The sequence below is a fragment of the Bufo gargarizans genome, chromosome 10 (genome assembly GCF_014858855.1).
Source record: "Bufo gargarizans isolate SCDJY-AF-19 chromosome 10, ASM1485885v1, whole genome shotgun sequence".
In the NCBI taxonomy this organism is placed as follows: Eukaryota; Metazoa; Chordata; class Amphibia; order Anura; family Bufonidae; genus Bufo; species Bufo gargarizans.
Genome location: NC_058089.1, coordinates 35,914,127 through 35,931,024, shown reverse-complemented (window position 1 = coordinate 35,931,024; position 16,898 = coordinate 35,914,127). Strand labels below are relative to the sequence as shown.

The 16,898-nt window shown below is 47.2% G+C and overlaps 1 protein-coding gene across 2 annotated transcripts in view; it reads left to right on the top strand.

Annotated features, from left to right (window-relative positions):
• The window catches only part of LOC122921102 (synaptotagmin-A-like), a 108,992-nt gene that overhangs the window by 67,441 nt on the left and 24,653 nt on the right, over positions 1 to 16,898 (top strand). For both annotated transcript variants that reach the window (XM_044271039.1, XM_044271038.1), the window contains exons 6-7: positions 1,289 to 1,669; positions 7,516 to 7,635. In XM_044271039.1, coding sequence (XP_044126974.1) covers positions 1,289 to 1,669; positions 7,516 to 7,635 — 501 coding nt within the window. The remainder of the gene's footprint in view (positions 1 to 1,288; positions 1,670 to 7,515; positions 7,636 to 16,898) is intronic.

Below are 16,898 nucleotides of genomic sequence, written 5' to 3'. Positions count from 1 at the left end.
CTTTGCCAGTAATAACAGCCCCCTTTGCCAGTAACACCAGCCCCCCTTTGCCAGTAATAACAGCCCCCCCTTTGCCAGTAATAACAGCCCCCGGCAGTAAAAGTATTGTATATAATAAAAAAAACACAAAAAAACCCCCACATACTTACCTCCATGTCAGTGACGCGATGCAGGCCTCTTCTGGCCTGTGTCCCACGCTGTATGGCTCAGGCGGCGCGATGACGTCATCGCGCCGCCTGCGCCGGCCTCTGATAGGCTGCAGGCACTAGGCCGGCAGCCTATCAGAGGAAGGGAAAGGGACACGCCTCTCCCTCCCCTACCGCAGCACAGCAGGCAGGCATCTGTTTCGCTGTCCTGAGGATGCGAAAACAGATGGAAGCGCTCATCTCCCTGTGCCCAGCTGCCGCCGCCAGCTTGGGGGGGGGGGGGCAATTGCCCCGTTGCCCCCCCCCCCTGGATCCGCCACTGCCTGGATCCCTCTCTTCTTCTCAGTACAGCCAGTACGCAAGGCCAGTTATTCCTGATGGATCAGTCCCTTTCCATATAACATTTTGGGGCATATGAATTTTGTGACCCCTCTCTATGAGCTAGAGCGTATCTCCTACTCTGGCTGTTCATTTAAATGGCTTCCATGTTCTGATTCTTTTTCCCTGCTAGGGGTTTCAAAAACCAGACCTGCCAGCTTTATTTTTAGATGCTGTTTTCATGGAAAGGCAACCCCTTCATCTTAGACATTTATGGCATAGCCAGTTACCCACAGAATATTGCCATACATGTGTGATAGATGCTGGTCCTTCCTCTGGGGGCGGCAGGATCTACCTCCAGAATGCCACTTGACCCCTCTCTTGCCTGGTGAAGCAGATGCAGCAAATGGAGAAATGATCAGGATTATGGAAACCAGAGATGCCTGTGCTACACGGTTTCTGGAACTCCCGTAGAAGTTCTCCTGACCAAATCTCCAATGGCAGTAGGATCTTCAGCAGTTGGGACAAGGGTTGGGAATGTCTGTTCTGGAGGTAGATGTGGATCCCAACTGCAAACCTATCAATTATGGCATATCATGTGGATATGCCACAAATATCTAAGATGAGAATACCCATTTCACAATGTTTTCTACATTCTTGCAACTGTCTTGCATAACAGGTTCCTCACATTTACAATTTCTCAGAACAATCACTCAGTAAAGTAGTTATGTACTATCCCATTATTCAGTTCTCCGAAAAATAAAGATAGCAGAGACTTTAATAAAAGATCTTATTTGTAGTATTCTGCTTTTTCCTTGTACTAGATCCAACTCATGCAGAAAGAAATGGAGAAACTGGAAGTACACCTGACCCCCTCACCACCAAGTACAGAAAGCCTAGATGATGTGGGCAGTGACTCTGATCATCAAGGGCCCAGAGGAAAACTCAAGTTTAATCTTCATTATAATAAAAACACATCTAACTTAATCCTCAGTGTCATTGAAGCTACAGATCTTCCAGAATACAGCAGAGATCCATTTTTAAGGATTCGAGTTTTCTCCAAAGCCTCACAATCTGAAGTTCAATCTGTCCTCCATGAGTGTGAGACCAGGGTAGTTAAAAACAGCAGAAATCCTGTATTTGATGAAGACTTTTCATTTTCTCTGAAGAATTACCCATTATCATCCATAAGTCTGAAGCTTGAGGTATAGTATCTAAGGGTATTTCTTTAGCTAAATATGAAAAAAACATTAGGGGAGATTTATTGCAGTATTGTTACGGTCTTAAATTCAGTTAGTCTAAAACTAGATCAGGCAGGTAGAAGGTGCGCCAAATTCATCAGTGTGTCATAGTTTTGGTGTATCTTGCTAGACATGTTAGGCTACTTTCACATCTGCGCTTTCCCTTTCCGCTATTGAGATCCGTCATAGGATCTCAAAAGCGGGGGAAAATGCTTCAGTTTTGTCCCCATTCATTGTCGATGAGGACAAAACTGAACTGAACTAAACTGAGTGCAGCAACATGCTTTCCATTCTGTTTGGTTGCGTCCCCATTGTGGACAGAATAACGCTGACGGATCCAGCAAAAACGCAGGGGTGAAAGTTTTTTTTCCTTACACCACCTCTTCATTGCCTTACTTTTGATAATTATTTTTTGTCAAAATTTTTGTTGTTAAGACGTGGCTCTTTAATTTTCACTTTCTTTTATAGACCCTTTACAAAACTGTCTAGTGAGATGCATCAAAGCGCTGATTGATTTATTTATCTTGTATTATCGAGACTGGTGTGTGCTATGCTGGTCTTGATAGGCCTCCTCTAGTAGTCCCTACGTCAGACTCAAATCTTCTCAGTCATCACTTACAATAGTGAAGACAAAGAAGCTCTCGAAGGTAGCAGATAAAAACAGCGAGCTGCACAGGATACTTTGAGGTAGGTGTTTATTGGATAAAAATAAAATATAAGGCTACTTTCACACTGGCGTTTTGGCTTTCCATTTGTGAGATCCATTCAGGGCTCTCACACGCGGTCCAAAACTGATCAGTTTTGCCCTAATGCATTCTGAATGGAAAAGGATCCGCTCAGAATGCATCAGTTTGCCTCCGTTCCGTCTCCATTCCGCTTTGGAGGCGGACACCAAAACATTGCCTGCAGCGTTTTGGTGTCCGTCTGACGAAACTAAGCCAAACGCAATCTGGCACAATAGGAAACGGATCCGTCCTCTTATTGACTTTCAATGGTGTTAAAGACTGATCCGTCTTGGCTATGCTAAAGATAATACAAACAGATCAGTTTTGAACGGATGCAGATGTTTGTATTATCTAAACGCATCAGTTTGTGCAGATCCATGATGGATCTGCACCAAACTCGAGTGTGAAAGTAGCCTAAAACAGCTACGCATTTCGTTGGTGGTACGCCACCTTCTATAGGCTCCTGATGAAGGTGGCGGACCGCCACCGTAGTGCGTAGCTGTTGTTTTTAATGTGTTTTTAGACAGTAAACACCTACCTCGAAGTATCCGTTGCAGCACTGCTACCTTTGGGAGCTTCTCTGTCTTCACTCCTCTTCTGGCCTCTTCCGTGCAGTGTACAGCAAACGAGCGCAGCAGCTTGGTCTTTCTCCCTAGTGTGGAGGAACTTCGCCCTTCACTAGTGTCCTGCCTGGTCTGCACAACTCGATCTGGTAAGGTGTATTGACCCACAGAAATTAATACGGACATAGGAGGTATCATACCTGGAAGTGCTCCCTTTCCTTTCTCTTTTACACTTAAAACAGTAAGGATTTTGAATAAGGATTTTGGCACATTTAGCTTAATAAATCTCTACAGTGTTGGGGCTCATGCACATGACCATATGTTTGGTCTGCATTTGATCTGCATTTTTTGTGGATTGGATGCGGTCCCATTTATTTGACTGGGGCTGCAACACCCTGTGCTGTCTGCATCCGTATGTCTGTTCCGCGGCCCAGAAAAAAACATAGAACATGTCCTATTCTTGTCCATTTTGCGAACAAGGATAGGACATTTGTACAGGAGTTTGAAAAAATGGTGCCATGCACACGGCTGGGATCTGTGGTTTGCGGACAGCAAAACACATACAGTCATGTGTATGAGTCCTTAACATGGTGACCTGTTTGTGCCATATATTTTTTAAAGAATTTAAAGGAGCTGTATCATTAGTGCATGGAGAATTTATAGGGAAATCTCCTGCTCAGGAAAGCCCTTCAATAGGCAGACTTTTATTATTTACAAATGGTCAGTGAGACCAATGGAGTCTTTTATTACATGTGCTTTTAACTGGCTACATAAAACATAACTTTTATTATGACTTACACATTTATTGACTAATACAAAATGTTTAAAATTGTCAGCTGTGTCACTTGGTTTAGTTTTGTTCAGTATCTTTTGTAACACTGTTACTCCCACAGAGTAATGTAGCGACTGCAGCGATAGATGAGCTGTTTCAATAACTTGCTGCTATCATCATCTTTCTTTGTCCCTGCGCTACTAATGAAACTTCCTGGCGTCTTCGGGGGATTCGGGCAGAATCCCCTGAAGACGCCAGGTTAGCTGGCGAAACATGTCGGGGGGCAGTGCTTAAATTACTTTTAGACAGCGAGTGCACTAGGTATCAGAAATATACTAACAAGGAAGTTTCAAGAGTAGCGCAGGGACAAAGAAAGAGGATGATAGAAGCAAGTTATTGAAACAGCTCGTCTATCGCTGCAGTCGCTACATTACTCTGTGGGAGTAACAGTGTTACAAAAGATACTGAACAAAAAGAAACCAAGTGACACAGCTGACAATTTAATAAAAATATTTTTTTGGTCAATAGATGTGTAAGTCATAATAAAAGTTATGTTTTATGTAGATAGTTAAAAGCACATGTAATACAGTAAAAGGCTCCATTGGTCTCACTGACCATTTGTAAATAATAAAAGTAAGGCCTAATAGGCCTAAACATGTGCTTAGGGTCAGAAATGGCTGAATCTTCAATAGGCAGAGACCCAGCTACTCATACAATTCACTTACATTTTCCTTGCAGTGTCCACAGAGCGAACTTCCAGGAGCCAAGGCTGGACTTAAGGCTACTTTCACACCTGCGTTAGGTGCGGATTCGTCTGGTATCTGCACAGACGGATCTGCACCTAGAATGCAAACGCTTGTATCCGTTTAGAACGGATCCGTTTGCATTATTCTTTTAAAAAAAATCTAAGTCAAAACGGATCCGTGAAAGTCAATGGGGGACGGATCCGTTTTCAATTGCACCATATTGTGTCAGTAAAAACAGATCCATCCCCATTGACTTACATTGTAAGTCAGGACGGATCCGTTTGGCTCCGCATCGCCAGGCGGACACCAAAACGCTGCAAGCAGCGTTTTGGTGTCCGCATCCAGAGCGGAATGGATCCTTACCCATTCAGAATGCATTGGGGCTGAACTGATCCGTTTTGAACCGTTTGTGAGAGCCCTGAAACGGATCTCCCAAACGGAATTCAAAACGCCAGTTTGAAAGTAGCCTAAGTCAGCACCAAGACCCTAAAACACCCACCTTTTATGTGGTTTTGTTCGTAAATATTGTCCCACCAGAATTGGGCTGTTGGCATGTATGGCTTCTGTCTTTAGGTCCCTTTAACACAAGCGACCTTTTCCACCCACACTGAATCCTGACCAATTTATTTCAGTGGGTCTGTGTTTTTTTTCACACATCAGTTCTGTGTTGCATGAGAATCGCAGCATGTTATATATTCTGCATTTTTCACGCAGCCCTGGCCCCATAGAAGTGAATGGGGCTTCAGTGAACAACACAACACAGTCTGGGTGTAATGCGTTTTTCACTGATGGCTCCTAGGAGATGTTGTTTTGAAACCTTCAGTTTATTTTCACGTGCGTGAAAAATGCATCAAAACGGATTGCACCTGCGCAGAAAAAACTGAACGCATCAAAACGGATTGCACCTGCGCAGACAAAACTGACTGAACTTGTGAAATGGTGCAGGTTTCACTAAACGCACCCTGAACGAATCCTGACACAATCTGTATCGTTTGTGTGAAAGAGGCCTTAGGCCCCTTTCACACGAGCGAGTTTTCCGTGCGGGTGCAATGCGTGACGTGAACGCATAGCACCCGCACTGAATCCTGACCCATTCATTTCAATGGGGCTGTGTACATGAGCGTTGTTTTTCACACATCAGTTCTGCGTTGCGTGAAAATCGCAGCATGTTCTATATTCTGCGTTTTTCACGCAGCCCTGGCTCTATAGAAGTGAATTGGGCTGCTTGAAAAACGCATTGCATCCGCAAGCAAGTGCGGGTGCGATGCGTTTTTCACTGATGGTTGATAAGAGATGTTGTTTGTAAACCTTCAGTTTTTTATCACGCGCGATAAAAACGCATCAAAACGCATTGTATCCGCGCGGAAAAAACTGAACAACTGAACGGAACCGCAGACAAAACTGACTGAACTTGCTTGCAAAATAGTGCGAGTTTCACTGAACGCACCCTGAACGCATCCGGACCTAATCCGTCACGCTCGTGTGAAAGAGGCCTTAGGCCTCGTTCACACTTCAGTGTTTGGTCAGTGATTTCCATCAGTGATTTGTGAGCCAAAACCAGAAGTGGAGCCTCCACAGACATGAGGTAAAAGGGAAAGATCTGCTCCTGTTCTGTGTTTAGAGCCGCATCTGGTTTTGGCTCACAAATCACTGATGGAAATCACTGACTAAACACTGAAGTGTGAACGAGGCCTAAGAGAAGAGGTTGCCATCAGGAGAAAACCCTTTTTAAATCTTATACTTAGATGTTAATTGTTTTTAATAATTTTATATTTCAGTAAAGTTTTTTTAATATATTTTTTTATTTTTTTAGTCATCTGCCCCTCTTTTTTTTATTTTTATTAAAATATTAAATGTATCCTTTTCACAGCTTTGCCTAGCATGTGATGTCACGTGCATTGGTCACATGGCCTATGAGCAGCTCAGCACCATTGAAGTGAATGGGGCTATGCTGCAGTACCAAGAACAGCTGCTATACAATATAAGGCGCTGAGCTTGGTAAGCTGAGAGGAGACCATGTCGCTACTGTGATTGCCATTGCCTTCTCAAGCGGCTGATCGGTGGGGGTCTGATACCTGGTCAATCAGATACAGTTGACTTATCCAGATAGGTCTTCAGTTAAAAAATAAATAAAAAAACCTTTAATGATAAATAGCACTGACTACAAAAGAAAAAAATGCACAGGTACAAATTTGTAAGGATACTTTCACACTTGCGTTCGGGTGTCCGCTTGTGAGCTCCGTTTGAAGGGGCTCACAAGCGGCCCCGAACGCATCCGTCCAGCCCTAATGCATTCTGAGTGGACGCGGATCTGCTCAGAATGCATCAGTCTGGCAGCGTTCAGCCTCCGCTCCGCTCAGCAGGCGGACACCTGAACGCTGCTTGCAGTGTTCGGGTGTCCGCCTGGCCGTGCGGAGGCAGGCGGATCCGTCCAGACTTACAATGTAAGTCAATGGGGACGGATCCGTTTGAAGATGACACAATATGGCTCAATCTTCAAACGGATCCGTCCCCCATTGACTTTCAATGTAAAGTCTGGACGGATCCGTTCAGGCTACTTTCACACTTAGAAATTTTTTTTACAATATAATGCAGACGGATCCGTTCTGAACGGAGCCACCGTCTGCATTATATGAGCGGATCCGCTCTGAACGCAAGTGTGAAAGTAGCCTTACATGGGAAATATCTTTGTGTGTGTCTCTTTACTGATGGGAATGACTTATGAATAGCTGTCATGTACAACAGAGGGTACCGTCAGTATATGGGTCATTCATTTTTTGGGAGTAGAAAAAAATGTCTCCTGGATTTAATCTGTGAGCTGTGTGCCTCTACCATCATATTTCAATGGGATCTTTATTTCCGTCTAAGAACTAAATGCTGACGATACACTGTAGATACTGTAGTTCAAGTAAACATTTTGGAATACTAGGGATAGTTGTATTGAAAATGCACAAATACATATAGTACATCAAATATAATTAATCATTTTTTCTTTTCGACAAAGGTGAAAGATTTTGACAAATATTCCAGACACACGCTGATTGGTGAGACAAGAACTGCACTGAAAGATCTAAAAATTTCTGAAAATTTGGAGTTTAATGAAGATTTGCAGGATAAAACAAAGGTACATTTATGTACTATATAATAAACTTCATCTATTTAATCAATTGTAGGTGCCCTGGTGGTCCATTCGAGCTTGTGAGGTCACTTCTATTCTATTGCAAGATTCTATATTTCCCCTGACCTCACCAGTGTGGTCATCTGAATTCTCCATTGGTGGGCCATGGTGGAAGCTAGTTGCACATACTCAGAATTAGATCCACTGAGCGGCATTCTAGACAGCAGAAGGGACTTCTGCACCTGCTCAGACACATGCCTGCCCTGGACGTTCAGGACGGACCTAGTAAGCAAACACGTGAGATAGAATCCCTGCATTAGGGGCACTGAATTGCCGGATAGTATTGCGCATGCTTAGGGTCCATTCAGACGTCTGCAAGTGTTTTGCGATCCACAAATTGCAGATCCGCAAAACACCGGACCGCACATGGCCGGCAGCCCAATAGAAAGGCCTTTTCTTGTCCGTGTCTGCGGACAAGAATAGGACATGCTCTATTTTTTTGCTGGGCTGCGGAACCGAAGTGCGGATGCGGACAGCACACTGTGTGCTGTCCGCATCTGCACTTCCGTTCCGCGGCCCCATTGAAAATGAATGGGTCTGCGCCGTTCCTCAAAATTGTGGACCGGATCCGGACCCATTCATATGGATGTGTGAATGGACCCTAATCCTTTAAAACAAGAACTAAACCAGGACATGGCCACTGGCAGCTAAATGGAAGCAGTTGTAGGATTTTACAGAAATTGTTTAACTGATGTTATGGCATTGTGTACAGTTTATTGAGATATGATCTTGATGTGGGAATTCACATTTTAAGTGTTAAAAAAAACTCCCCATAGGCCATATAGTAACTTGCTTCTCCTCCTCAAGATTAACAAAAGACATAACTTTCTGGAAAAAAAACCCCCCATAAGATTCTGGATATTTATTTTACGAAAATGTGCACACCTTAAGTTATCCAGAACAACTCTTGTAAGCTTGAAATATGCTTTAAGGGATTTTCCAGGATTACTATGGTCTCACTGAAGGTATGGAGTACTGTCATTTCAGAATAGTGACCATAAAGTTGCAAGTAGCGCTATATGTGTTCTGATGTTTTGTATCTTACAAGATGTTAAAGGGGTTGGCCACTTTGTTAGCACTTATTAAAACCTATAAAGAAAGTAGGGAGATATTACACTTACCAATATATCTTCTTAAGCACATCTGCCTGGTTTCCTTGCTATTGGCAGCCACGCCTCCTCCTGTCCCGCTCTCACCACGCCCCCTCCTGTCCTGCTCTCACACGCCCCCTCCTGTCCCGCTCTCACCACGCCCCCTCCTGTTCTGCTCTCACACGCCCCCTCCTGTCCTGCTCTCACACGCCCCCTCCTGTCCTGCTCTCACACGCCCCCTCCTGTCCTGCTCTCACACGCCCCCTCCTGTCCTGCTCTCACACGCCCCCTCCTGTCCTGCTCTCACACGCCCCCTCCTGTCTTGCTCTCACCACGCCCCCTCCTGTCCTGCTCTCACCACGCCCACTCCTGTCCTGCTCTCACCACGCCCCTTCCTGTCCCGCTCTCACCACGCCCCCTCCTGTCCCGCTTTCACCACGCCCCCTCCTGTCCCGCTCTCACTACGCCCCCTCCTGTCCCGCTCTCACCACGCCCCCTCCTGTCCCGCTCTCACCACGCCCCCTCCTGTCCCGCTCTCACCACGCCCCCTCCTGTCCCGCTCTCACCACGCCCCCTCCTGTCCCGCTCTCACCACGCCCCCTCCTGTCCCGCTCTCACCACGCCCCCTCCTGTCCCGCTCTCACCACGCCCCCTCCTGTCCCGCTCTCACCACGCCCCCTTCTGTCCCGCTCTAACCACGCCCCCTCCTGTCCCGCTCTCACCACGCCCCCTCCTGTCCTGCTCTCACACGCCCCCTCCTGTCCTGCTCTCACCACGCCCCCTCCTGTCCCGCTCTCACCACGCCCCCTCCTGTCCTGCTCTCACAGCTGCCTGTTTGTCCATGCCTCCATATGCCATGGAGGAGCTACCCTGTCCATGCCTCAAGGACTGCTGCTGTCTGGGTCCTAAAGCACCCTGCTTGTATCAGAGGTGCTTTCCTTCTGTGACTGGCACTCCTGGCTGTGCAGAGTGGCTGGCAGGGGCTTAGCAGGGACACTTGTTAAAAGCTAAAATAAAGAAACTTTTTCAGAAGGAAGGGAGACTGAGGGGAAGCTGTGATGGCTGATTTGACTGCAGGCTCTGCCCCCTCTGTTTCCCCTGTACTGAGAGGATCCTGCCAACATGTGAGGATTTAGCAGTGCCAGGGAAGCGCTGTGAACCACAAACTGTGAGCAATCCCAGTGTCTGTCCTTTTTATGGCTCCTCTGCTCTGTGTTCTTATCACAGACTTGATATTACAGCCAGACCAACAGTCCAGGAGCTTTAACCCTTTCTGAGCTGTCAGCATGGCCTCATGCACACGACCGTTGTTTGGGTCCGCATCCGAGCCGCCGGAACAGCGTGCGAACAGCCTGCCAGACCCTGCTAACGCTAGTGTGAAAGTAGCCTTAGGCCTCATGCACACGACAGTTTTTTTTCACGGTCCGCAAAAACGGGGTCCGTGGGTCCGTGATCCGTGACCGTTTTTTCGTCCATGGGTCTTCCTTGATTTTTGGAGGATCCACGGACATGAAAAAAAAGTCGTTTTGGCGTCCGCCTGGCCGTGCGGAGCCAAACGGATCCGTCCTGAATTACAATGCAAGTCAATGGGGACGGATCCGTTTGACGTTGACACAATATGGTGCAATTGCAAACGGATCCGTCCCCATTGACTTTCAATGAAAAGTCAGGAGTCCCTTTACTTTCACACTTGTGTTCATAATGCAGACGGTGGCTCCGTTCAGAGCGGATCCGTCTGCATTATATTGTTAAAACATTTCTAAGTGTGAAAATAGCCTCAGACGGATCCGTCCAGACTTTACATTGAAAGTCAATGGGGGACGGATCCGTTTGAAAATTGAGCCACAGTGTGTCATCTTCAAACGGATCCGTCCCCATTGACTTACATTATAAGTCTGGACGGATCTGCTTGCCTCCGCACGGCCAGGCGGACACCCGAACATAACTTGAAGCGTCCCCATCACCATGGGAACGCCTCTACGTTAGAATATACTGTCGGATATGAGCTACATGGTGAAACTCATTTCCGACAGTATATTCTAACACCGAGGCGTTCCCATGGTGATGGGGACGCTTCAGGTTAGAATATACTGAAAAACTGTGTACATGACTGCCCCCTGCTGCCTGGCAGCACCCGATCTCTTACAGGGGGCCGTGATCAGCACAATTAACTCCTCAGGTGCCGCACCTGAAGGGGTTAATTGTACTATCATATCCCCCAGTAAGAGATCAGGGCTGCCAGGCATCAGGGGGCAGACCCCCCCCCCCCCCCTCCCCAGTTTGAATATCGTTGGTGGCACAGTGTGCGCCCACCATCGGGCCCCCCCTTCCTCCCTCTATTGTTATAAATCGTTGGTGGCACAGTGTGCGCCCCACATCGCCCCCCCCTCCCTCCCTCTATTGTAATAAATCGTTGGTGGCACAGTGTGCGCCCACCATCGCCCCCCCTTCCTCCCTCTATAGTTAAAAATCGTTGGTGGCACAGTGTGCGCCCACCATCGGCCCCCCCTCTCTCTATAGTAGTAACAACCATTGGTGGCAGTGTGCGGCCTCCCATTCCCCCCCCCCCCATCATTGGTGGCAGCGGAGTTCCGATCGGAGTCCCAGTTTAATCGCTGGGGCTCCGATCGGTAACCATGGCAACCAGGAAGCTACTGCATCCCTGGTTGCCATGGTTACTCAGCAATAGTACAATTGTAGAAGATTCATACTTACCTGCCTGCTGCTGCGATGTCTGTGACCGGCCGGGAGCTCCACCTACTGGTAAGTGAAAGGTCTGTGCGGCGCATTGCTAAAGAACTGTCACTTACCAGTAGGAGGAGCTCCCGGCCGGTCACAGACATCGCAGCAGCAAGCAGGTAAGTATGAATCTTCTACTGTTGTACTATTGCTAAGTAACCATGGCAACCAGGGCTGCAGTAGCTTCCTGGTTGCCATGGTTACCGATCGGAGCCCCAGCGATTAAACTGGGACTCCGATCGGAACTCCGCTGCCACCAATGATGGGGGGGGGGGGGAATGGGAGGCCGCACACTGCCACCAATGGTTGTTACTACTATAGAGAGAGGGGGGCCGATGGTGGGCGCACACTGTGCCACCAACGATTTATTACAATAGAGGGAGGGAGGGGGGGGGGTGCGATGGTGGGCGCACACTGTGCCACCAACGATATTCAAACTGGGGAGGGGGGGGGGTCTGCCCCCTGCTGCCTGGCAGCCCTGATCTCTTACAGGGGAATATGATAGTACAATTAACCCCTTTAGGTGCCGCACCTGAAGGGGTTAATTGTGCTATCATATCCCCCTGTAAGAGATCGGGTGGTGCCAGGCAGCAGGGGGCAGTCTTGTACAAAGTTTGCAGTGTATTCTAACTAGAAGCGTCCCCATCACCATGGGAACGCTTCTGTGTTAGAATATACTGTCGGAAATGAGTTTTCACGAAGTGAAAACTTAGATCAGAAAAAGCTTTTATGCAGACGGATCTTCGGATCCGTCTGTATGAAAGCAACCTACGGCCACGGATCACGGACACGGATGCCAATCTTGTGTGCATCCGTGTTCTTTCACGGACCCATTGACTTGAATGGGTCCGTGAACCGTTGTCCGTCAAAAAAATAGGACAGGTCATATTTTTTTGACGGACAGGATACACGGATCACGGCCTCGGCTGCAAAACGGTGCATTTTCCGATTTTTCCACGGACCCATTGAAAGTCAATGGGTCCGCAAAAAAAAACGGAAAACGGCACAACAGCCACGGATGCACACAACGGTCGTGTGCATGAGGCCTTAGTCGTGTGATGATATAGACAGGAGGCTCCTCGCTATGTGAGCAGATTGATTTGTACAAATGTATTCATCACAGTTCTTGTGCAACAAAGGTCTGTCCCCCCCACTCAACAGATCCCCCTCCTATGGCAGTCCATGCACCTAATCAAAAATCTATGACAACTTAGAGCTGCCGTGGATTTCTAGCTTCATTTGAGTCAGAAAACTGGCAAAGATTAACATAAATTTGTTGGGGCGACTGTTCACGCCCCCTCCTTGCAATTGTCACGCCCTTTTTTTTTTTTTTTAAGGTACAATTAAAAAGTCGCAAACACACAGTTTTTAACGCCACTTTTCAGAAACAAGGGAAATGATAAATCTTCCTCTATATTCATTCTGTTCATGGCTTACATCCAGTGGCACAACTAGAAATGACTGGGCCCCACAGCAAATTTATTAACAGGGTACCCTCCCCCCCCCGTAACATATGTATGATACATTAGCATCATATTCCTGTGTGCTGCTGGGACTGGGGCATACTTCCTATTGCTATGTCTGTACAGCAGTTATTCACTGAACGAATTGTTCTTTTGAATTGATTCATTTCACTGAACTGGAGGAGTCGATTCATCTGACTGAGCTGATCCATTTGAAACAGCTCAGTGTGACGTAGCAGTGTGCCCCGCCCCTCCCCGCCCACCCCTGCAACCAATCAGATCTGTGAAGCAAGCACTGAGTCACACACAGTACACTGAGTCTAAGGGCAATTTCACACTACCGTTTTTCTTTTCCGGCATACAGGTCCGTCCTAGGGGCTCTATACCGCAAAAGAACTTATCAGTTTTATCCCCATGGATTCTGAATGCAATCCATTCAGGATGCATCAGGATGTCTTCAGTTTAGTCTTTTTGACTGATCAGGACGGAGAGAATACCGCAGCATGCTACGATTTAAAATCCGGAACACCTGCCAGAATGCCATTTTTTTTCCAAAGGAATGTATATCCGACATTCAAAATGCTGCAATGCCAGATCTGTCCTTCCGGGCTACACATGCGGAGACTGAAAAAAATGAGAAAAAAAATAAATGCCAGATGACACCGGAAAGACGGATCCGGCATTTCAATGCATTTGTAAGACGGATCAGGATCCTGATCAGTCTTACAAATACCATCAGTTGGCATACGTTTTGACGAATCCGTCAGGCGGTTCCGGCGACGGAACTGCTTACCGGATCACTCTGCCGCAAGTGTGAAAGTACACTTAGAATCTAATGAGTCTACTAGTTAGTAGACTCATTTAATTCTTTGAGTTAAAGTATAACTGTCATATTTTGATAAAGGTGATTAGTATCACCTTAGTGGCCATCTTCAAATTTTATATTCATTCTTCCTAAACCCTTAAAATCATTCAATTTGTCCCCTTGGGCACAAAGTAAGGTAATGTGCATATTGATAAAAAACACTTTTTATAAGTAATGGAAAAGCAGCGAGGGGTGATAATGGTATAGTTTAATTAAGCATATTAAGACCAATAGAAGAATATATGTCACTTTATATGCTCTAACGGCCTGTCAGTGTCCCTTTAATACTGGGGAGGAGGGGGGGGGGGGGGCGCACTGCCCACCAATGATTTTAATACTGGGGGGGGGGAGTACTGCCCACCAATGTAAATATTGTAGAAGGCACCCGACCTCTGACAGGGAGCTGCCATCGCGCAATTATCCCCTCGGGTGCCGCGGATGGCAGCGCCCTGTCAGAGGTGCGTCCCCATCATTATGGGAACGCCTCCAGGTTAGAATATACCATCAGATCGGCGTGTATGTGATGGAAGGAGGAGGGGGGCGTGTTTAAGTGGGGAGAGCTCGGATTGGTTGAGGTGCAGAAGCTCGTTCATGAAAAGAGCTGAATGCATTGTGGATAGTAAGGGCAGGCTGTTTTAGTCTCAGGGTGAAGGCATCGGCGGCCATCTTAACAAGAGAGTGAGATTGTAGTTTTGTGCAGACTGGTTGCTAAGGGCCGAATCTTATTAAATATGGGGTAAGTAAGTCTAACGCCTCATTCACACGTCAGTGTTTTGGTCAGTGATTTCCATCAGCGATTGTGAGCCAAAGCCAGGACTGGAGCCTCCACAGACAAGGTATGAGGAAAAGATCTGCTCCTGTTCTGTGTTTAGAGCAGCACCTGGTTTTGGCTCAATATCACTGATGGAAATCACTGACCAAACACCGATGTGTGAATGAGGCATAATAGTTATTGATTTGGGAATATCCTGTTATTAGTAACTACATATCTGAAAATAGAAATTTTGGTCTAAATGTGACAGTTATCCTTTAACCTCTTCAGGACACATGACGCATCGGTACAGCATGTTGTCCTGGTACTGGTACGTCATGTATAGTTCCGATCACCGCCGCCTGGCGGGCGGTGATTCTAACCCGGTGCCTGCTCAAATCATTGAGCAGGCACCTTGGTTAAATGCGCCGGGGGTCCTGTGACCCCCCCCCATGTTGGCGATCGCAGCAAACCGCAGGGACCAGAAACTTTAAATTACCTTTATTTTAATGTTTAACCCCCCCCCCGCTGCCCTCTTTGTTATCTGCCAGCGGGGAGTGCGGCAGGGAGGGCGGGCGGGGCGGGCGGTGCTTGGGGGGGGGGGCGGGCAGGCATGCGATCATCCGCCCACCCCCTCTCTCAGGATAGCCGAGCGGTTTGCAGAGTGTCAGCGCATTGCCGACACTCTGCTTGAAACACCTGACATCTGTGCTGGCACAGATGCCATGCGTTTAACCCATTCCATGCCGTGGTCCGTAGGGACCGCTGTATGGAAAAGGTTAAGAGAGAGGGAGCTCCCTCCCTCTCCCATCGGGTGCTGCTGTGCCTTTTCAGCCTCCGATGGGAGAGGGAGGGGGCCCCCCTCCCTCCCCATCACCCACTGCTCTGCTGTGGCAGCGAGTGATGGGTACCATGGCAACCGGACGCCTTCACAGGCGTCCGGCTTTCCATGGTACTGATCAGAGGCTGTACATGGTGCTGATTAGACTTCTGCTAAAGGCAGAAGTCTAATCAGACTTTGTAAAGTGAAAATACAGTACAGTACACTATATAGTGTACTGTACTGTATTATACAGACATCAGACCCACTGGATCTTCAAGAACCAAGTGGGTCTGGGTCAAAAAAACAAAAGAAATGTGAAAAAAATGTAAAAATCAAAAAACACATTTATCACTGATTAAAAATGAAAAAAATACTCCTTTTACACCGTCATCAGCTGATGCCACATAGATGTCTACAGAACCTGTTCTATTAAATGCTTATACAAGTAGAACCCCCTGACATAGTAGAGAGGGTGTCAGCAGTAAGTTTGTGTTGACGTCACTAATTATTTTGCCCTTCCTCTGATCTGTCGGAACAATAACCCCCAAAAAACGGATCCTGTCTGTGGAGCATCCGCCTTCACTCGGTCAGCATTTGGTCAGTAATCCATCAGTATTGCTAATGCCCCAAAAAAAAAACAGGAGTGGATCCAAAACAGAGATGACATGTGAATGGAATATTTGCATGTCTGCTGTGATTTGTAACCACTCCTGCTTTTGGCTACTAGATGATAAGCCAATTCTGATGCAAAATAGGGACCATGTCATACAGGCCTCACAGTTGTTACATAGACAGGATCCCTTGTGCGTCTAATTTTTCCTTCCTTCTGACAGATCAGAAGAAGGGTCAAATAAATGATTATGTCAACCAGGCCAAAAAGGCAAAATAATGGCCCAGTCATGGAGTGGGGAGGGTGGGAACAGCATGAGAAGTCCACAGAGTGGCCCAGTGACATAGTGGTGAGGCAGTAGCAGCATGAGGAGACCACATAGTGGTAAGGTGGTAGCAGCATGAGGAGACCACAAAGTGGCCCAGTGACAGAGTGGGGAGGTGGGGGGCAATACCAGTACCCACTGAAGATGGTGGATGGTAAGAAGAGCACCTGGCAGCAGGTGTGGCATCAGGTGGGTGGCAGCATCAGAATAGTTGCTGAAGCAGGTAGCCAGAAGAAACGGGTCTCTTTTGACAAAGTGTAGGTGTGGCACCATCGATGATCTAGTCTAATGCATCAGGCCCTGGTTTGAAAATCCTGGCTGATCCACGCCTGATTCATCTTCACAAAGGTCAGTTTCTCCACATTTCTCCTTGGGGTAACTAAGGCCCTCGCCGCACTAAATACCCGCTCTGATGCCACACTGATAGCTGGGCAGGAAAGCTTGTCAAGGGCAAACTCAGCCAGTTGCGGCCACAAATCGAGTATGGCTGCCCAGTAGTCCAGGGGATCTTCAATGTGGTGTGGCAGGGTGCACTTCAAGTA